The sequence below is a fragment of the Sceloporus occidentalis genome, unplaced genomic scaffold (assembly GCF_023333645.1).
Source record: "Sceloporus occidentalis isolate IW3139 unplaced genomic scaffold, rSceOcc1.0.p SCAF_11, whole genome shotgun sequence".
NCBI classification, from domain to species: Eukaryota; Metazoa; Chordata; class Lepidosauria; order Squamata; family Phrynosomatidae; genus Sceloporus; species Sceloporus occidentalis.
The window spans coordinates 19,545,261-19,563,742 of record NW_028316991.1 but is presented as its reverse complement, the minus strand read 5'-3'; the positions used below and the strand labels follow the sequence as shown (position 1 = coordinate 19,563,742).

General features: G+C 40.2%; 1 protein-coding gene across 1 annotated transcript in view; it reads left to right on the top strand.

The window, feature by feature from the left end:
• Window positions 1-321: 321 nt before the first annotated feature.
• LOC149305676 (uncharacterized) overlaps window positions 322-18,482 on the top strand; it is a 49,334-nt gene continuing 31,173 nt past the window's right edge. Inside the window, exon 1 of the mRNA XM_089477287.1 lies at window positions 322-586. Coding sequence (XP_089333413.1) covers window positions 322-586 — 265 coding nt within the window. The remainder of the gene's footprint in view (window positions 587-18,482) is intronic.

Below are 18,482 nucleotides of genomic sequence, written 5' to 3'. Positions count from 1 at the left end.
TGAACAGGGTGCAGCCGGGTCTGCGGATGGGAACCCCCAGTGCTTGCACTTGATGGTGTTTCAGGCAGTGGGTGTGTGTTACCGGCGGGGGGTGTGTGCGGTGACAGTCAGACGGGATCACCAGCTGGAATGGGCCGTACTCCCTCACACGCACATCTGGGAGACACCTACACCCAAGCTGTTAGGGGATCGGGCAGAGAATGCTGCACATGCACCCTGCTGTCTGCTTGCTGTGCCAGCCCGTGCCCCCTGACTGCCCCCGGCCCGTACCCTGCCTCAAGAGTCAATTCAACTTAATACTGTAGCGTCTAACTAAACGGGATGCAGCGATACTGGGGAGGAGCCAGAACTCAGCTTCAGCATCAGGCGGCGAAGGTTACCAGGCAACCGGGGAAAAAGTGTGACGCACCCGTGGGCGGATCCATGGTCTTACTAGGCAAAGGGAAGGTGGGGTCCGAGGCACGCGTGTCTGAAGCGCCACCCAGCCGCATGTTAACCAATGAAGACGCGTTGTTCTGTGTGAGCCCAGCTCACGCTATGGCTGGGACAGCCAATGGGAGGGAATCTGGCGCCCGGCTGCCGACTGGTGCGCTCGCGCTAGTAGCGGTAGTTCGATGTGACGTCGGTGCGAGGCGGGCTGTGCCGCTATGGGCGCGTGGGGCAGAGCTGAGGGGCTGACAGGGAAAATGCTTCCTCCCCGCCGCATGTGTCACGTAGAGCTCCCGGTCACACGCACTGTGACAGGAATACTCATTCATTGGAATTAATAATAATAATATATAAACTATATATGTATATATAATAATAACTAAATACTTGGATTGAATCGTGTTTATTACAAGTTAAATAGTAATTGTTGCTTAAAAATCGAAATTATTTTCTTTTAGTTTTATAGTGCCAACAGTTCCCACAGCACTTCTTACAGTCCCAACATTAAAAGGGTGTGACAGAACTTGAACCGACAGACTAAGACGAACCGATACATTAGGGAAATAGTCTGATAATATTAAAAGTCATTATATAATAAATGTAGCAAAAGTATATGGACCAAAAAAAATTTGGACAAATATGTTTTCGGACAACTGTGTTGCTCTGTGGCTCTCTCATTCGCTCTCTCATTCACTCACACTCTCATTCACCTTTTCTCATGCTTTCATGATAGAAGCGGCAGCAGCAGTAGGAATCATCCAGCCATATGGTATAACACTGAACTTCTCTTAATATTAGACAATTGGTCATATGAATTGATCCCTCCGCGTAAGGAAGGTGATAGAGACGCAGCAGCAGCAGCAGGGCACTGGGCAGGCACTGGCAGACATATAGCCGTATTGTATGAGACTGATTTTCTTCAAAAATTGGACAGTTAAATTAGTTGATTCTTCAGAGTATTTATTTTGTGCTCTACAAAATATGAGGCTTTCCTGGTAGTGTTAATGTGTGTTACCGCTTCACCCAGGCACCCCTGCTTGATGGAACGCACTTTTGATGTGCATAAAAGAGTCTATGGGTGTGACTACTTTTCTTCTCTCTCTCTCTTTTTTTCTTTGATCTGTATTTCAGTTTCTGTATATAACACATCTTTCTTTTATCTTCAGATAAATTCAAGGAGTTCTGGCTCCTCACTGTGTGTTCTGACACCTTTCTATCAGAACCAGCATTAGTTTGCCAAATTTTAATGTCATCAGCTAATGAAAGCTCAGTTCGCTAGTTTAAGATTTACAATGGATCACATAAATCGAGAATAGAGCTGATAATTTATTGGTCTTGTTGATTTAATGGCAGCATTTGAAACAAACATTTTTGTTTCTTGTAAAATGTTTTTTAAATATCTAACATTAATATAAAAACAATAAGCCCCTGGATATATGGCAATCAGGGAATGGAAATAGCCATAATGTTCCAAGAGATGATGGAATCTTTACTCTAAGGTAATATCTTTTAATGTAGTCACGTTACTTTTTTGGTCTCAGAGGTCTCTTATTCAGATGGAATTGTCTGTATTGTGTACAGGAATGATTGGTTTTATAGGTGTGTATGAAAGCGGCATGATAATTTTTTGAGCCTGTGGATAGTGTTTGCAGATATGAATGTCCGTCTTGTGATATGTGTAATCAAATGCTTGGTACATACATTTGGCTTTTATTTTCTTTATATAGTTCCTATTTGTTGCAAACAAGTATGTTAGTATGTGAAAGTATGGTATTGTATGTGTGTATACATTAGTGTGGTGATTGTGTGTGTCTGGGTATGTTAGTGTGATGACTTTTTTATTTAGATAAAACATAGGGAGGGGTATTTTCAAAGAGACAGACCCTCAGCTATCACACCCTTCTGAAATATATTCGAGAAAATACTATATCAATTAAATCTAGAGCTATATAAAAACATACAGTGTGGGTAGATCCAGTCCCAACCTGAAGACTTCTCACATGAGGAAGCACGGAAATCTTTATGATCATATAGGCAGCTAGTAATTCCATTTTAAATGATACAAATCTGTATGTCACTGTATGTGTGTTTAAATATGTTACTATTGGTATGTAAGTATGCTACCGTGTGTGTGGGTATGTTACTGTATGTGTATGTTATGATTTGTGTGTAAGTATGTCAGTATGTTTCTGTGTGTATGTAAGTACTGTTGTGTTAGATATAGTATGTATATAAAGCTATAGAGTCTATATACATATACAGTCTATAGAGTATATATACATATATACACACACTTCCACTATGTATATAGGTGTTATATATGGTGTTAGCTTGCTCTGTGCATGGGACGCAATCAGACGCACGGACGTCAGACATCCAAAATGGCGCTCGCCATACAGCAATAAAAAACCCAGACGGAAGAACAGACCGGGAAGGACTGAGGAAACCTAACTTCTATGCGCCAGACACATCAGTTATAACTGTAAGTGTACATCTGTTCTGGGGAGCCAGCACTTCTTTGAGTTACCACACCATTGTGTTCTTTATGTTGTCGTTTTTCTCCATATATACTCCACATACGGATCGTGGTGGGTTTATATACAAGGCCTGATCATCTCATTCAGATTGTGAGTGCGTATACACCATTTTTCATTTAAAGACCAAGCTTGACATACTATACTATCATAGTTATTTCTCTGTTTATTTTTCAAATTGAAAAAACCGACCAAAAACACAAGCGCCCCCTAGTGGATCAAAATTATCTTTGTAACACCAGGAGAGTGTTATTATGGGTTTGCAGCTGTGTATCCGGTTTAACCCCTTCAATCCTAGGGGTTTTTGGTACCTCAAAGCCCAGAGCAATTTTGCCATTTTTGGGGTATGTCGGTTTAGCGATGATTCTCTTTTCCTGTGAATAGTGTACCCATGTAAACTATATATTGTTTTTTCAAGGAGAGATAGAGCTTTCGTTTGATACCATAGTTGGATGATTAGCTGAAAATTTAGAATGAGAAATTTAGTAAAAACTAGTGAAGATTAGAAAAATAAACTAATTTTTTTTTTACATTTTCCCTCTGAATCCTCACAAAATTAGGTAAAGTGATGGAAAATCCCCTCCAAGTTTATCAATTCAGGTGTCCTGATTTCAGAAATACCTAATTTATATAGATTTTCCAGACTTTCCCAGCACCAGGGAGCATACTATTAGGTGTACAATTTTGAATAATTTTTATGCCTATGGCTTAACGGGTTTGGGGGTTGTGAACGGGGGCAGGAGGGTTATACTGACTAGATGTTATGCTAGGGCAATGGGATGTAAGGTTTTTTTAAGAATTTTTTTTATTATCTTTTTTTATATATTTTTTTAAAAAAAAATGTATTTTAATTTTTTTACATTTTTATATTTTTTTAAATTTTTTTTTTTACACAGTAATGGTTAGAGGTCCTCCTAGGGACCTCCTGAACATACCAGTGATGTCACAGTGACATCACAGCTCATATTATAATTTTTTTTAGTATTATTTATATTATTATTTTAATGATTTATTTAATATTATTTTTAAATAACTAACCGTTTTTTTTTTTTCAGCTTTTCTGTTACAGGCCGGGAGGGGGAGTGAGAGAGATGGTTTCTCACTCCCCTCCCCGCGATCCCCCTGCACCGATCACACTGTGATCTCTATGCAGGTCCTCACAGACCTGCATAGAGATCGCAGCGTCTCTGTGCCTCATCGGAGGGCAGGATATCCCCGCATATCAAACGACAGCCTGGTCTCCCGTGCAGCGGCAGGGATGTGTCCCTGACGCTGCATGAAGGGCTGGACGTACCGGGACGTCCATAGGGGTTTCTTTGTGGGCGTTTTTTGGACGTCCCGGTACGTCTATAGGGGATTGAAGGGGTTAAAAGAGAAAGGAAAGTATCTTTTAATTGTTTCTTCTTCTACACACTTTTTGACACTGGTTTTTCACATTCTTTAGCAATACATATATATACAGCGATCAGCTGTAACATTCTGAATAACACCGCTAAACTTCCTCTAAGTAAAGCAATACCCTACATACATTCTTTTAAGGTTTTTTTCTACTTTTACAAAAGTGTTTTACACTGACAGAAGACAGAAGAGACTACATGGGTGTCCAATAAGATAGAAGGAAAACTTCCAATCAATGTGAGGGCAGTTAGTTGCCACATAAGAAGCTCATTATAGTCAATGTGGTACAGACTGATATATGTTACCAATCAAATAATGGAATCTAAAGTTTTTGCTGCGGACTGTGTGCAAACCCTATTGAAACACTTAGGTGAAGTTGTTTCTGTTGCTTTTAATGTACTATTTATTATAATTGTTGCGGTCTAGAATCTGCAACTGCATATTCGCGTTTAGTCAGGGAGTTAAATTGCAAACCATCCGTTTTCCACCTCCATTACCACAATTATTGTTTAGTTTATGGTCACTGCATCAAGCCCAGTGTTTCTGTAATTATCCTTGTCAGTCCCAATGACGTAATACAAAGGTGTTTTTAGTGGAAACTCAGGTACTTTAAGATACCTGGTTGCTGCATTCCATGCTTTAATCACACCCCACCCTAAACAATTTCAGGAATCTGAATATCCTAGTCACAATATTGGATCACTTGTCTAAATTCCTGGGAAAATAAAAGGACAGAAATCCTTTATTTACAATCTTATTGACAAGGGTTTGTTTTGTTAAGTGCTAGAAAAGAACTGTCGTAGTCTTTAGCAAACCTAAATAGGGAAAACTACCTAAAGCTTGTGCTTTTTTTTTGCCAATCATTATGTTTTTTGGAAAACTTAGTTTAAACAGTTATCGCAAGGAAATTGAGATCAGTGGCCAGGGCCGGACTGGCAATGGCGGGGCGGCCCAGCGCAGCCGATGGCCGGATATCTGCTGCTGCATTCTAAGCTTTTATGCTCACGGGCCTTTGGCCAGTTCAGGCCTCTCGGCCACAGCATGCTTACTGATACTGCCAATACTGCCAGCGGCAGGTCTGGGACCTCATTGTTTAGCCACCCGCTGCATATGCCTCATCTGCATGATGTGTGACAATAAAATTGAGTGTTCATCAATCAATAGGCAAAGTCCATGAATACTTGGCATTTTATCATAAAGTCCGTGAAACGCACCGGGAGGAGTTCAAATTAATAATGATGAATTTTGGTGAATTGTGTCCACTTTTATCCTTTTTTTATTATATTTCTTTTTGGGGGGGATACACCATTGAAGTACAATTTTGTTTATTGTTCTATTTATTATTCTCAGGCATTCCATTGTGATTAAATAAATTTGAATGTAATGAATGTAATAATTGGTTCTGTAGTACATGTATTGGGAGTGCAGGAAACATATTGTCTATAATGAACTATGAACTAGCGAGAGCAGCACCCTCCTCCCTTTCTGTACCAGTATGCCTTCTGTTTTTTGTTTTTTTTTATTGTTTTTTTTTTGTATATATTGCAAGTTTGTGATTTTGTTTTGCCCTTTTTAGCAATAGCGCTACAAAATATTTCCAAAAATTATATTGCTCTAATATTTTCCAGTAACTAACCCCTTCTAACTCAACTCCAAAATCAATCTAATTCGATAATAGGCATTTTATGTTACAGAGAAGGGAAAATATTAAAGAAATGGCTATTTTTTTTTCTCTCTTTCCTATTCAAGAGAGCAGCACTTTGTAAAACAGAGATTACATGTTCTCAGTCAGCACTGCATGGGTTAAGGCGCATACAAGCCGCTTGTAAAACATAATTTGTTTTTTTGGCGTGTACAGCCCGTGTTTTTATTGGTGCAACGATCTCCGAGATATTATAATGCCTGAAATGATGGTCATGCGTGCTTATTACATGAATAGCTTCACCCGGATCCCATGCACATCTCTGAGTGATCCTGCAAGAGACACCAGCCTGTAAGTCTCCGCTTCTTCTTCTCTCTCTTTCTCTCTCAATCTCTCTCTCATTCTCTCTATTGGGCCTATTCACTAAAGGGAGAGATTTGTGTGACATTGTGAAACTCCCACCCCATTGAGCTTCTGCAGCAGGAAAGGCTTGATTGGTCCTGTATAATGTATAGTGAAATCACTGAAATTTCTCCTAACACGTTGAATTATACATTATACAGGGTCGTCAAACTTGCCAGTGTGGGTCCTTCGTCATAACTAGTGAGTTGAGGGTGTTGAAATGACAACTCTTCTGCAAACTCTCCCTATCTGTCTCTAGCCATCACCCTATTATTATGAGGGTTAAGGATGAGCTTGTGTTGCTGATACTTTGTTTTTTGGAACATAACTACTATCTAGGTTTAGGCAGGTCAAGTAGGGACTGAGGCTGGGGGAGTATTGGATTTTAACCCCTAGATAATGTACGGCTCTGCCTACCACTTCCTCTTCCCGAAAGTCTTCTCAATATCCCTACTTTAGATTGTTTTGTACTATGTGTATAAATATATATATATATATATAATGCATTCCCCAGCAGGGTGAAGTTACTGATAATATCTTGAAATGATGCTATGCGTTTAAAATATTCTAACATAGTATACAGACTATTTTCATTTTTTTTCTCGGTGGCATACGCATTTGAAGCTTCAAAGAGGTTTCACCGCCATGTCTTTTTGGGGTTCCTCTATTCTTCATAATGTATCATGTGGCACTTTCCATTCATCCTGGTTCAAATCAAATGCCTAATTCCATAAATTGCGTTCCCAGATTTGTTCTTCCCGATGGTGCCTGAGAGGATGGTAGGACCGGGAAAGAGAAGACAGCTTTTTCACTACTGACCAGCGGAGCAGCAGACATCATATCATCCAGAATCCCATCAGCATCACCATTATGGTTAGGTAAGGTGAGTGAAGGCAGCTTTTTACTTCTCTTTAGCTGCCATTGAGAGGTCTTTGCATTCAACGGAGAGTCGGAGCTTAACTTCTTCACTTCATTATTCGTTATGAAGGGCCAGCACTGGCACCATTGACAGGTTTCTCCAGCATGCATACCTAAACGTGTCAGGAGGCTTTGGAGAAATGTCAGTCATTTAAGTAAGCATTATACAGGGTCAGCCAAGCTCTCTTCATAACAAAAAGTAAGGGCGAGGAAAAACAACTCTCCTGGCAAGCAATCCGGGGCTATTGTGGGTAGAGAATTACAATAATGGAGATGGGCTAAAATAAAGTAAAGCAAGGGTAAAATGAAATTTAAAAAACATGTGTAATATTTCACATGAATTTAAATAGCCCGCAAGAAATTAAAGCTCGCCATTCCTCCCCCATTTGCTGATGACATCATGCATCATGGGGTAAGATACATACATGATAATAATTTTTCTTACAGAATGATTTGCTGAATGGAGATTCAAGCAAACGTACCATTTTGAGCACACAAATTAGAATATAATGTTGATTTAAATATTTATTTTGCCTATATATTTGATTTATTTTTTAATTATAATTTATTTATTTCAAAGTGTCTTAATTTTCAAATGGGATTAGAAGCTAAATGTCGACGGAGATTGGACAGTAATGTCTGAGCTGTGCGGTGCAATCTCATGTGAATACCACCCAAATCAGATCAGCCCACTTGAGGGTTAAAAGGCAAAATAAAATTCTCACTGAATTAAATGGTTATTTTTTTGACATAATAAAATTCCCATTTCATGCAATTTTGGGACACGCTAAGGTGCTTCGTATATTTGATAAACTAGTCACGCTAAAGAATTAAGCATGTATTAAATATTTGCGTTATGACATCATAATTCAGTGTGTTCTTAATCCGTAAAATTAGCACACAATAAAACATGTCCTTAAATGATCTGGTCTTATTGCCAGATTTATGTATTTCAAGAATGATCGTAGAGTAAAATACAATAGATACAAAATAATATATTAATATTAATTCAGAGTAGACCAGGGGTACGGGATGTTTTTTGACGTATCAGACCTGGAGACTGCTGTGGGTTATGTGATATTTGGGGTACCTTTCGCCGCTCAAACATGACACTAAGCTTATACTTTATGGTAATGCTGATAAAGTCCTGACCTCCCTTGACTTTCGTTACAGTGTCAGGCTGGGTGATTATGACTGAGTCATTCTATTGTCTCCCACAGGCACTAGGATAAGGAGTCAGGGTGTTTGTCTAGTAGATTTAGCTAAAATAACAGAGCGAGAACTCACAGAAATGGCTAATATGCTGCTGAACGAAAACATTACATCACACAAAAGCTACAACTGTTTTAAGAAAGAAAATATCACAATATGTTTGCGCTCACACCTCTGACACATAAGGTACAATGATGACCTGAACATCAATGCTTTTTATAGAGTCACAAACATCAGATTTTATTAGCTGACATCATTAATCAACTTAATGACTTTTACGGGTATTCTTTGTCCTTGTAAAACTTCATGGCAAATAAGTGCATGCTGTACGGCGCTGTAATGGATTTAATCTAGGCAGTGACAAATAATACATTTATTGTTATTATTATTTTTATTATTTGATTGATTTATATAGCGCCATCATATTCCGCAGTGCTCTATATATCACTAGTGATTAGTCTACACACTTATCAACATACATCCTGTTTATGTTAACCATTTAAGCACCAGGAGAGCTTGGAATGCAGGGATATTCATATTTATACACATATAGAAACCTAGATTATAACATATAAAAAATTATTCAACTGATCAATCTGCCTATTTTTCTACTTACTATAAGACCATAAACCTTACTCAGTCTTTCGCCGTCTTGTAGTAAGCACTATACTTATGCTTACCTCATACTTAAATGCCCTGGCATTCATGGGGTTAAGCTATCACAGGTCCTTTAGCTATTAGTTTTATTTGATGTGTATATGATTATATGGTCTCCATAATCCATAATGAGTGAGATTTTGAGACAGTAAGGAGACAATGTACAGAAGAGTTTGAATAATCAGTTGATTGATTAATTATTATGTATTGATGAATACAGAGGTTTATATGAGGATGCAACCAAAACCGAGATCCCCCTGATCAAATCTTTGTAGTGGGATGGAATGGGCTGTATTGTCCCCTCTTAAAAATTTGAAAAACACTGCATTTTCCCTTAATTTCACGTGGCATCATCAGGGGAATACCAAGGGATTCTTAGTTGTACAACTTTTTTTAACCTGTTATTTGCCATGAGGATGGAAGGATGCTATCCTGTGCTTGCCATATACTTTTCTAGCTGTCAGTTTAGCACGAGGGAAATCGTACCTTGGATTATTACCAAGGCAGCAAAAACCTCTCACAGGGATATACTTTCCAGAAATAGCCATTGAGATCTCACAGCTACCCAGAAACCTAATCACTCCATTATAGTAGATTCTGCTCCATAATGTACTGAGTGCAAAGCTTCCCAAGCTGGGCTTCTGCATGGCTCATAACCTTTAACTGGACCAACTACGCCTGCAATGGACATCGTCACATCGTTATGTTACCGAGAAGGACTCAGATCATCACATTCTGGACAACATAGGAAGACCTATTCCTTTACGCAACAACACATTTGAAGAATCCCTGGCATGGCTATAATTCTCTTTAGCAAGAAATCTAAGAATGGATATGGAATGGATATGGAACATATGCAACTGGATATTCCAAGTGGTTGTCTACCTTCTATCAAGATCAATGTATCTACAGATCCCATTCTACAGAATACCAAATCACGAGTTCAGCAAGCGAATGCTTAATGTGCAAGCAGGAGAATTAACAATTAGCCAACGCAATGAGAGGTTTATCCATATCTCACCTTTCAGTGACTATTCTCCCTGGGATCAGCTCTAAAACATTGAACTATACACCGCGGACCCCAAGAATGTAAGTCGCGTCCGCGGGGAGAGGGAAGTCATGCTGTGATATGTTATAGGAATGTACATTTACGTGTCCATATAGCCAGTATAACAATGATCATTGTTATATGGATAGTGCCATCAGTTTGTACAGCACTTTACACGTGGTTCATATACATTCTAACCCACAGAGACAGGAAAGAATTTACAGAGGACAGGAGAGGGAGCGGGTTATGGTGGGAATCGCTTGGGTGTATTTTGTCCTGATATTATGATGTAGACAGGTGGATGATACATTGAGTTGAGTAGCAGACATTTATGGTAGAGTGAGTTAGGTGAGCGTGATAAGAAAGGTCTCATAAGCTGCGGCGTATCTAAGGTCAGGGCCACCAGCCGCTCCATCCATGTGGCCTTCTTTACTGCCTAGCGGGGATGTCATATCCCTATGTTTATCCCGAGTCACAATCCTTACCTGAACACCGCAATCAACCCACAGAAACAAAGTACTGCATAGTACAGAAAGTAATGAATACACCGCAGACAAACTGTGATATATACAGAGTATTTCACAGTGACCGGGACCGCTCAGAGAGGCTGTTACATTGTAGTTAGAAAACACATGTGAAAAAGGGGATTATGTGACTAGTATCAGATTATTACTGTAATACTGTATACAGCGCTGGGGATTTACTGTATACAGTGCTGGGGGGGTTATATTATTGTATACAGCGCTGGGGGTTATTACTGTATACAGTGCTGGGGTGTTATTACTGTATAAAGCGCTGGGGGTTATTACTGTATACAGCTCTGGGGGATATATTACTGTATACATCCCTGAGGGGGTTATTACTGGATAAAGCCCTGGGGGGGTTATTACTGTATACAGTGCTGGGGGGTTATTACTGCATACAGCCCTGGGGGTTATATTACTGTATACAGCACTGGGTATTACTGTATACAGTGCTGGGGGGTTATTATTGTATACAGCGCTGGGGAGTTGTTATTGTATACAGTGCTGGGGGTAATTACTGTATACAGCGCTTGGGGTTATTCTGTATCAATAAGTTCAGTGGGACATCCCCTTTAAAATCTTCAATTACATTGATTCACTTGTAAAAAGCAGCAACAATGCTATGATGCAATAGCTCTTACTGAGATCCCTGAGCGATTTGCGCTAACATAAGTACAATATTTATCAAACATTGAATATGTAAGTGTTATTAGTCTAACGAGGAATTTCACAGCTGCGCCCATATCTTAACATATTTAGTGATTTCAAATTGTAATAATCCCGTGTTTATTAAAGATGACAGTTTCCAAACACGATATCTATAAATTTCTGTAATCTCATTATCCTGGGCGGAAGCAAATGATGACACGACGGGAATTCATACTAAAGACGTCATCTTAATACAACATTAAATCCAATAGAACATAAAACATATAACATAGATCTGTATCATATGCGTCTAATTATCATAATGTACCCCAAATAATGTTGAATAACAACGGACTATAAAGCATTTTTTTCTATAATAGCGTTTTTAGGTAAAAATAAATATATAAGCCTCTCTGACAGTAAAATGAATGTTTTTTGTAATACTGAAAGACAGTTCGAGGTATGCGCCTTGCAAAAGAACTATACTATATAATTAAGACTTTGTCAACAATAGAAAAGACTAAAACGCATTGCGGTGACTATGGATACAGACGCCAAGGGACGGACTGACACGGAGATGTTGGAAAGGAGTCACGTTTACCGTCAGCCCGCAGTAGTAGTAGAGCGTCGGGACGAGTAGGGATGACTTCTCTCCGCAGATGAAGATTTGTCATAAGGTGTTCTCAGAACCAACACAGGGGTGAGTTACCATGTTATGCCCTTCTCTTCCATGCGTTGGGGCGCTTACCTGTCTCGGGAACAGGGCCCCCAATTTGATTTGGAAAATGGGGATCTCTTTTTTCACCCGAGATGTATGTTTGTGCAACGGCGCAGGAGGGGTGCATGAGATAAGCATAGACACCGACACAAGTCCTACTGATCGGATGGGTAAATGCTCGTTTATATAGACAGATGGAGTTTGACGGTACCATTTGGCCCGTCTAGTCCCCTTTCAAACTTTGTTAATCGTCCCAATTGTTTTGGCTAGTAGTTTTTCACCTTGTGGAAGAGACAAGTGGCAGCCTGTGGCAGATCCAGAGAACAGGAATTTAAGATATTCACATGGTATCGTTATAAAGCTCATAAAGGTTTATTGTGTTGGGCTGTTAAAGGATTTTGGGGAAAGCGGCAGATCTGCTTAAAAACCATTGGCATTCTAATGGAACAAACAAATCCTGGCTGAATTCCCCAGATTAAAGACGGTTCCCAGAACGAGTTTGGATCGGAGGGACGGTCCCAGGTTGCTCTTCCATTGTCTTACTTCAGCTGGGGAAGGGAAAAAAATAGAAGAAACATAGCCGTAATAGCCAACAAGAGCTAACACTTTAAATGTGGAGTGAGATTCACCAACATGATGTGAACACACAGCTGTCTATCACTGGCCAGTGCACAGCCGAGAGTAAGAGTGACTTATAGCAGCCATGCCTAGCGTTGGGGGTATAGTTATCTAGATAGAAAGTTTTCTTTGTGGGGGGGGTGTATTTTTTTACGTCTGGAGTAACTATGACGTATTTACGTTGGTGCTGCCAGAGAACTAAGCCAGGCCAGCGTATGATGTCCTTTCCCGCCACTCAGACTCTTAATGACGTGACAAAGCTGCCTGAAGTGGTCATAAGCCAGTTGGGGATATCAGTGATCTCCCTTTTAACCAGCCAATCGAACAATGGCTCTACAGGGAGTCCGATCTTCCAAGAGTGCAATTGGCCCCCTGTTATGCGGAAGAGAGGCTGTGGCCCTACCTAGGCCTAGTCCTGAATGTGTCGCTGCCTGGAATATAACTGCAGGCATTAGTCTAATGTCCGAAAGTCATCATATTGTATTCTCAGCAGCCTCTTGTAACAAAGCAAGAGGCCGTATCTGGGATCCTTTAAACAAGGTGACCATATCGTCCATCATAATCCTTCCATATAGTGACTCACCTCTAGTAATGGTCCATATGAAAACCCTGACTTGTCTGGGGGGGGGTTATTAAGATACCTGCATTCAAGCAAGGATCTCAGGTGTGCGGTACCAAAAAACAACACCCACCAGGATGTTCACATATGAATAAATGAGAGGAGAATATGAAAGCATAACCTCCAGACTGCGTATCTGTCCATTCATACCTGGGAATGGTGTACAAACCTTGTGTCCTATAACCAGTACTGTTGTGCATTAAGTATATGTATGTACTGATAGCACCAGTTTTAGAGGGTGTGCACGTATGTGCAGCACAAGTGCTGCTTGAGAAGAGGTGGGCAGCAGCTGCCAGTACAGTGAAGAACATCCCAATTAACCCAATTTCCTTCTGTAGCAACTACTCCTGTTAAGGTTTGAACTTCAAATTGTGTCTTTCTAAGATTTAACTCCCTAACACCATGAAGGGACAGCGTCCCGTAAAACAGGTTCAGGGTTCCCGGGTTACAATTCCAGTCTGAGCCTTTCTAGGAAGCTTGCACTCAGGGGCTGGTCGGACCAGTTAGGACTCCTTTGTTTGTCACACACGCAAACTCCATTCACACGGTGCAAGGCTGTAACGCTCAATGCTTTAGATATCACTCGATGGAGGGACTTATGTGGCGTGTTTAGGGGCTCACCTGTTATACTTCAGTCGAGAGAATAAAGTGTCTGATGTTTTTGGAGTAAAAGCGTTTGGGGAATCTAGGCTTGGCACCATGTGGCAATGATGAAATCCCCTCGAGAGATACGTCTAGTAATTCAATCACAAGGTGTTCTGGGTAACACAATGCAAAGCTACATTGTTAAAATATATAATAAAAAATGCAAACAATAATCAATAAGAAAGGAGCCACAGTGCGGATTTCCCTGCTGCCCATAGTGTTCTCCCAACTCTCCTTTAATCAACTGAAACTTTGCCTATTCTTTTCAGCTAAAGATTCGTATTTTAAAAATAAATATTCACCTACGAGTATATCGGACATAATAATGTGGACCCGTGTAATATAACTCCATAAGGGATTTTCTCTTAACAGAACTCCTCCTGGATTAGTGACCCAGAGGCATCCTTCTCTAATTTAAACCAAATTCAAGATAATTATCTGCGACCGTGGCCCTAACGCCTATGATCCGGTGAAGTGACTCTGTACCTCTTTTCAAGCTTAAAAAACAAAAGCAAATGTATCATAGAATAAAAAAGAATACAATTATTTTCCAACTTGATTAAACATATGAGGATTTCACCAAAATCCCTGAAAAAGGAATAGCTACAAATGTTACCATTCCTTTGACCGTGGCCAAGACCTTAGGTTCCCTGCTAAAATCCAGAGGGTTCACGATGCACCTCCGAGTCGCTTAACATATTCGACGTATGAAGTTATGTCTGGCCCAAGAAATGACCAGGGATCCAGATCAAAATGCTGTTCACAACATTAGGGACAGAGGAGGAACTCCTTACTCCGTCCATAAAGTCACCTTTGGAGGTCATCCCACCACTTATGGACTAACGTTCCTCTAACAGTCCGGAGGGAGTTCATGGGTCCTTTCACGGCGGCTTGACGTTAAGTGCCATGGCATCAGGACGTTCAAGCTATCTTCTTTGTTATTCTCTCGGACCCCCTGCCATTGTCCCGTGGAAATCTTCGTTTTCCATAACCCCTTCACTGCCAAGGTACAAGTAGCAGAGCATTTTTGCCATAAGTCTGTTCAACCGTTACTCCCATTTCCGGCGAATAGTTTACCCAGGAAAACTAGATATTGTTTTTTTCCAGAAGAGGGAGCGCTTTCCTTTTATATTCACATGATTAGCTGTACATTTATTATGAGTTATTTATCAAAAACTAGAGAGAATTAAAAAAAAATAAAAATCATATATTTTCTTCTTTTAATCTTCACAAAATTTGTTACATTGACAGAAAACACATGGATTCAAAACTGTTGAATTTTTACGTTTGGCATCCCGGGTTTTGAACTCTAATTTTGAACAAAAAAACAAACAAAAAGTACCCACAAAGGTATATATTCCGGTAAAGCACACAGCCCAAGAATATTTAATCAGGGGTATTTGGGAACTCTTCATGCATCTATCTGGCCGCCAATCGATGCCAAAGTCAGCCGTAGCAATCATTTTCTGCACTTTTTTCACCAGCGCTCCTGTGTTGCTTAGGCCTTTTTGCACAGGTTATGTGTTACGGCAGAGAATCCCGGCCAGACGTGTAACGGCCGCGTCTCCCGATTACAGAAATAACCCACCTGCGGAGGTATTTTGGGTTCCTGGACATTACACAAAGTTGGAACGTGTCTGTTACCGTTTCCCAACATGCCGTTTCCACATTTCGCTGGCCCTATGTCTCACTGGCCCTATGTCTCATTTGGGACTGTTTATGACCCCCTGATTTAAAATAGCCCCATAAAAGTATATATTTCTATCAAGCAGATAAGCCAGAGTTTGTCATCATTACAGGGCACAAGTTGGAACATGCCAGAGTATGTCGGTGGGTAGAAGGGGGTTATTGGACCCACCGTACATTTGCCCTGTTGTGCCCACCCAGCGGCCAGCCTTGGGCCGCCAAGTCATAAAGACTCGGTGAAGGAAGCCCACAACAGGGACTCGTGCTGCTGTGGACTGTGATCCATATGATAAAATAAGATAATTAACCACAAATCAATCCAATCAACTGCCCTTCATATTTCTAGATTAAAAACCAAAAGGTCAGTGTTTATGCTTCGTATGCCGTAATCTAAACTGCGTTACAGAGTGAGTGGCTGTGATAACTGTCTCTGAGTGAGACATCGTCTGAAGGTATTATAGCCAGCAGGTGACAGCAGAGTTCTTCTCTTTGAGACAGCACGGTTTGGAGTGTGATAAATGAGACAGGGCATCAAAGACGCAGTGCAGTGTTTGTCTGCAACCCTTACGAAAATTGCGCTGACCATAATTTTAAATTAGTTTTTATTTTATTTATTTATTTCAATACACACCGATAATCATCATGAAACATTCTAGGTGCCTGAGAATAGGGGACCTATTCACTAAACCATCATGTAGAAGAGTTCAGATAAATGATATCTCGCTTAATTATAGATTTATAAGTCGTCCCGTGTGTATTTCTCCAAGAAGTGCTTAGCTTGGCTCTTGGCTTGAAATCGTATGCAGAACCAACTTGCAGGAGGAACTCGTTCGGCTCTTGTTGCGTACAGTTAAGTCGATCACTCTTTAGTAAATAAGATGAAGTAACTGGGCTCTCCCAATCCCCGCTTGCATAATCAGAGGCCATGCACATTTATATTATGTACTTTACAGCGTGCATTCGTTTTTAAATGAAAGTAGAAAATAAAAAAAAAATTGTTAAAAATCGTATTTTTCTCCTCCTAAGCCTGATTCTGCGGAGCGCACGTCTCTGTAACTTGCATGTCCCCAAAGAAATCAACAGGATTTTCATTGGACTTAATGTCCAAGAAAACCATAATTTAATGGAAAAAAAACCCAAAACATACCCGAACATTCCTTTCCGTAAAATATAACAGGTATACGCAGGCAAGAGACCTTTGAAAGAGTAGATTACTTTACGTTTGTTGGGTTTGCCTGTGTTAAAATACGAAATATTGGTAGCAGGTACGTGCCTCGAGTAATGGCCAGCCTTATAAGAACGCACTGGATCTGGTGGACGCTCAGCATGGGAAGTCCTCCAAGTTAGAACAGGCCGTTTCCCTCCGAAGATACGGAGAAATCCCGCAGGATCCATCTACCCTCATAAATAATGTATTTGTCTTCTGGCATAAACCAGATCCGGATAAAAATACCCAAAGCCAACGCGTTTCATAGCATTTCACACGTAGATTTTGCGCGTTTCTCTCTAATATTTTTACGGGGGGATATCTGTACGTGTAGGGGTTGGCTGTTCACACTCAGGGCACCTCTTGTAATGATCTTAATATGATATATGACCCTGAAAGAAAATGTTAGAAAATTACCCCCCCCCCAAAAGAAGCCAGACCCAGACTAGCAGTAGCGTAGCCATAATCGCAGCACTTACCAAAAAGATCTATTAAGCTATTAAAGAATTATATCTATGTTCCTTTCTTTATTATTATTTTTGGGCATACTTTCACAAACGCCAGCGAGGCGATATGCAAATACTCAAATTGTTATAAGCTAAACATAATGAAGTTGGAACGCGGCCATAAGCAGGAGTGCCTGGGGCCAGCGATTGCCTTTTTTTAAGCACCGTTCCTGTTGCGGTCTGGGGAGATGGATGTTAATGTCTTGGAACAGCGGGAAGGACCCAGGACATTCAGTTCTTTTATGAGGTTCTACAATGAACCTTACACAAAAGTAGTGAACGTCCCCAGTTTCTCTTGGCCACACACGCTTCCGATTCCAGATTCGCTTTCTGTCTGGCCACAGCTGGACTAATATTGATTTTAGACATAAAGACCCCCTGCCCACGCTAACATAGACAATTACACCACGTCTCTGCACACATGTGTATAATAGGTAGGAAAAACCCATTTATTAATTGCCCGTCTTCATTGAAGGGGTTCAGGTAACCGGGGTAGTAGACTTACTGAATAGCCCAGCTGGGCCGACCATCTGAACCACAAATGAACAGTATGATGCGTTTATTATTATTTATTGTTTTATCAGTTATTTTATATATATATATATATATATAGCGCCATCATATTCCGCAGCGCTAAACTATGTATATTGAATAAAACTCAACTTATATAAATAAATAATTACAATTCTAGAAGATAAATCCCCAAAGAAGGATAAACTCTAATATACATGGTGGTGGAAAAAGTTTATATTGATATAAATATCAAATATATATTTAATAATACTTCCGAGGCTGAAACATGGCATGGTCAACCAGAGAAGCACAAGAGTGAAATTCTGAAGAGCCTAGAACCCCACCTTTTGCGTCTACCCCTTTTCTCAGGATCTACGAGATTTTCCTCTCTCATTATTTCTCCACTTTTGTTCAGTTACTGGCCCTCGTTGATGGCAGCCGGTGCTTGGTTGTCTTTGTAAGGGCAGGGGAAAAGAAGAATCAGAATAATATCTTTCACCACCGTTCACAGCTTCCATAAGGTGATACGGTTCCAAATTTTAAAACTAAATATTTCCG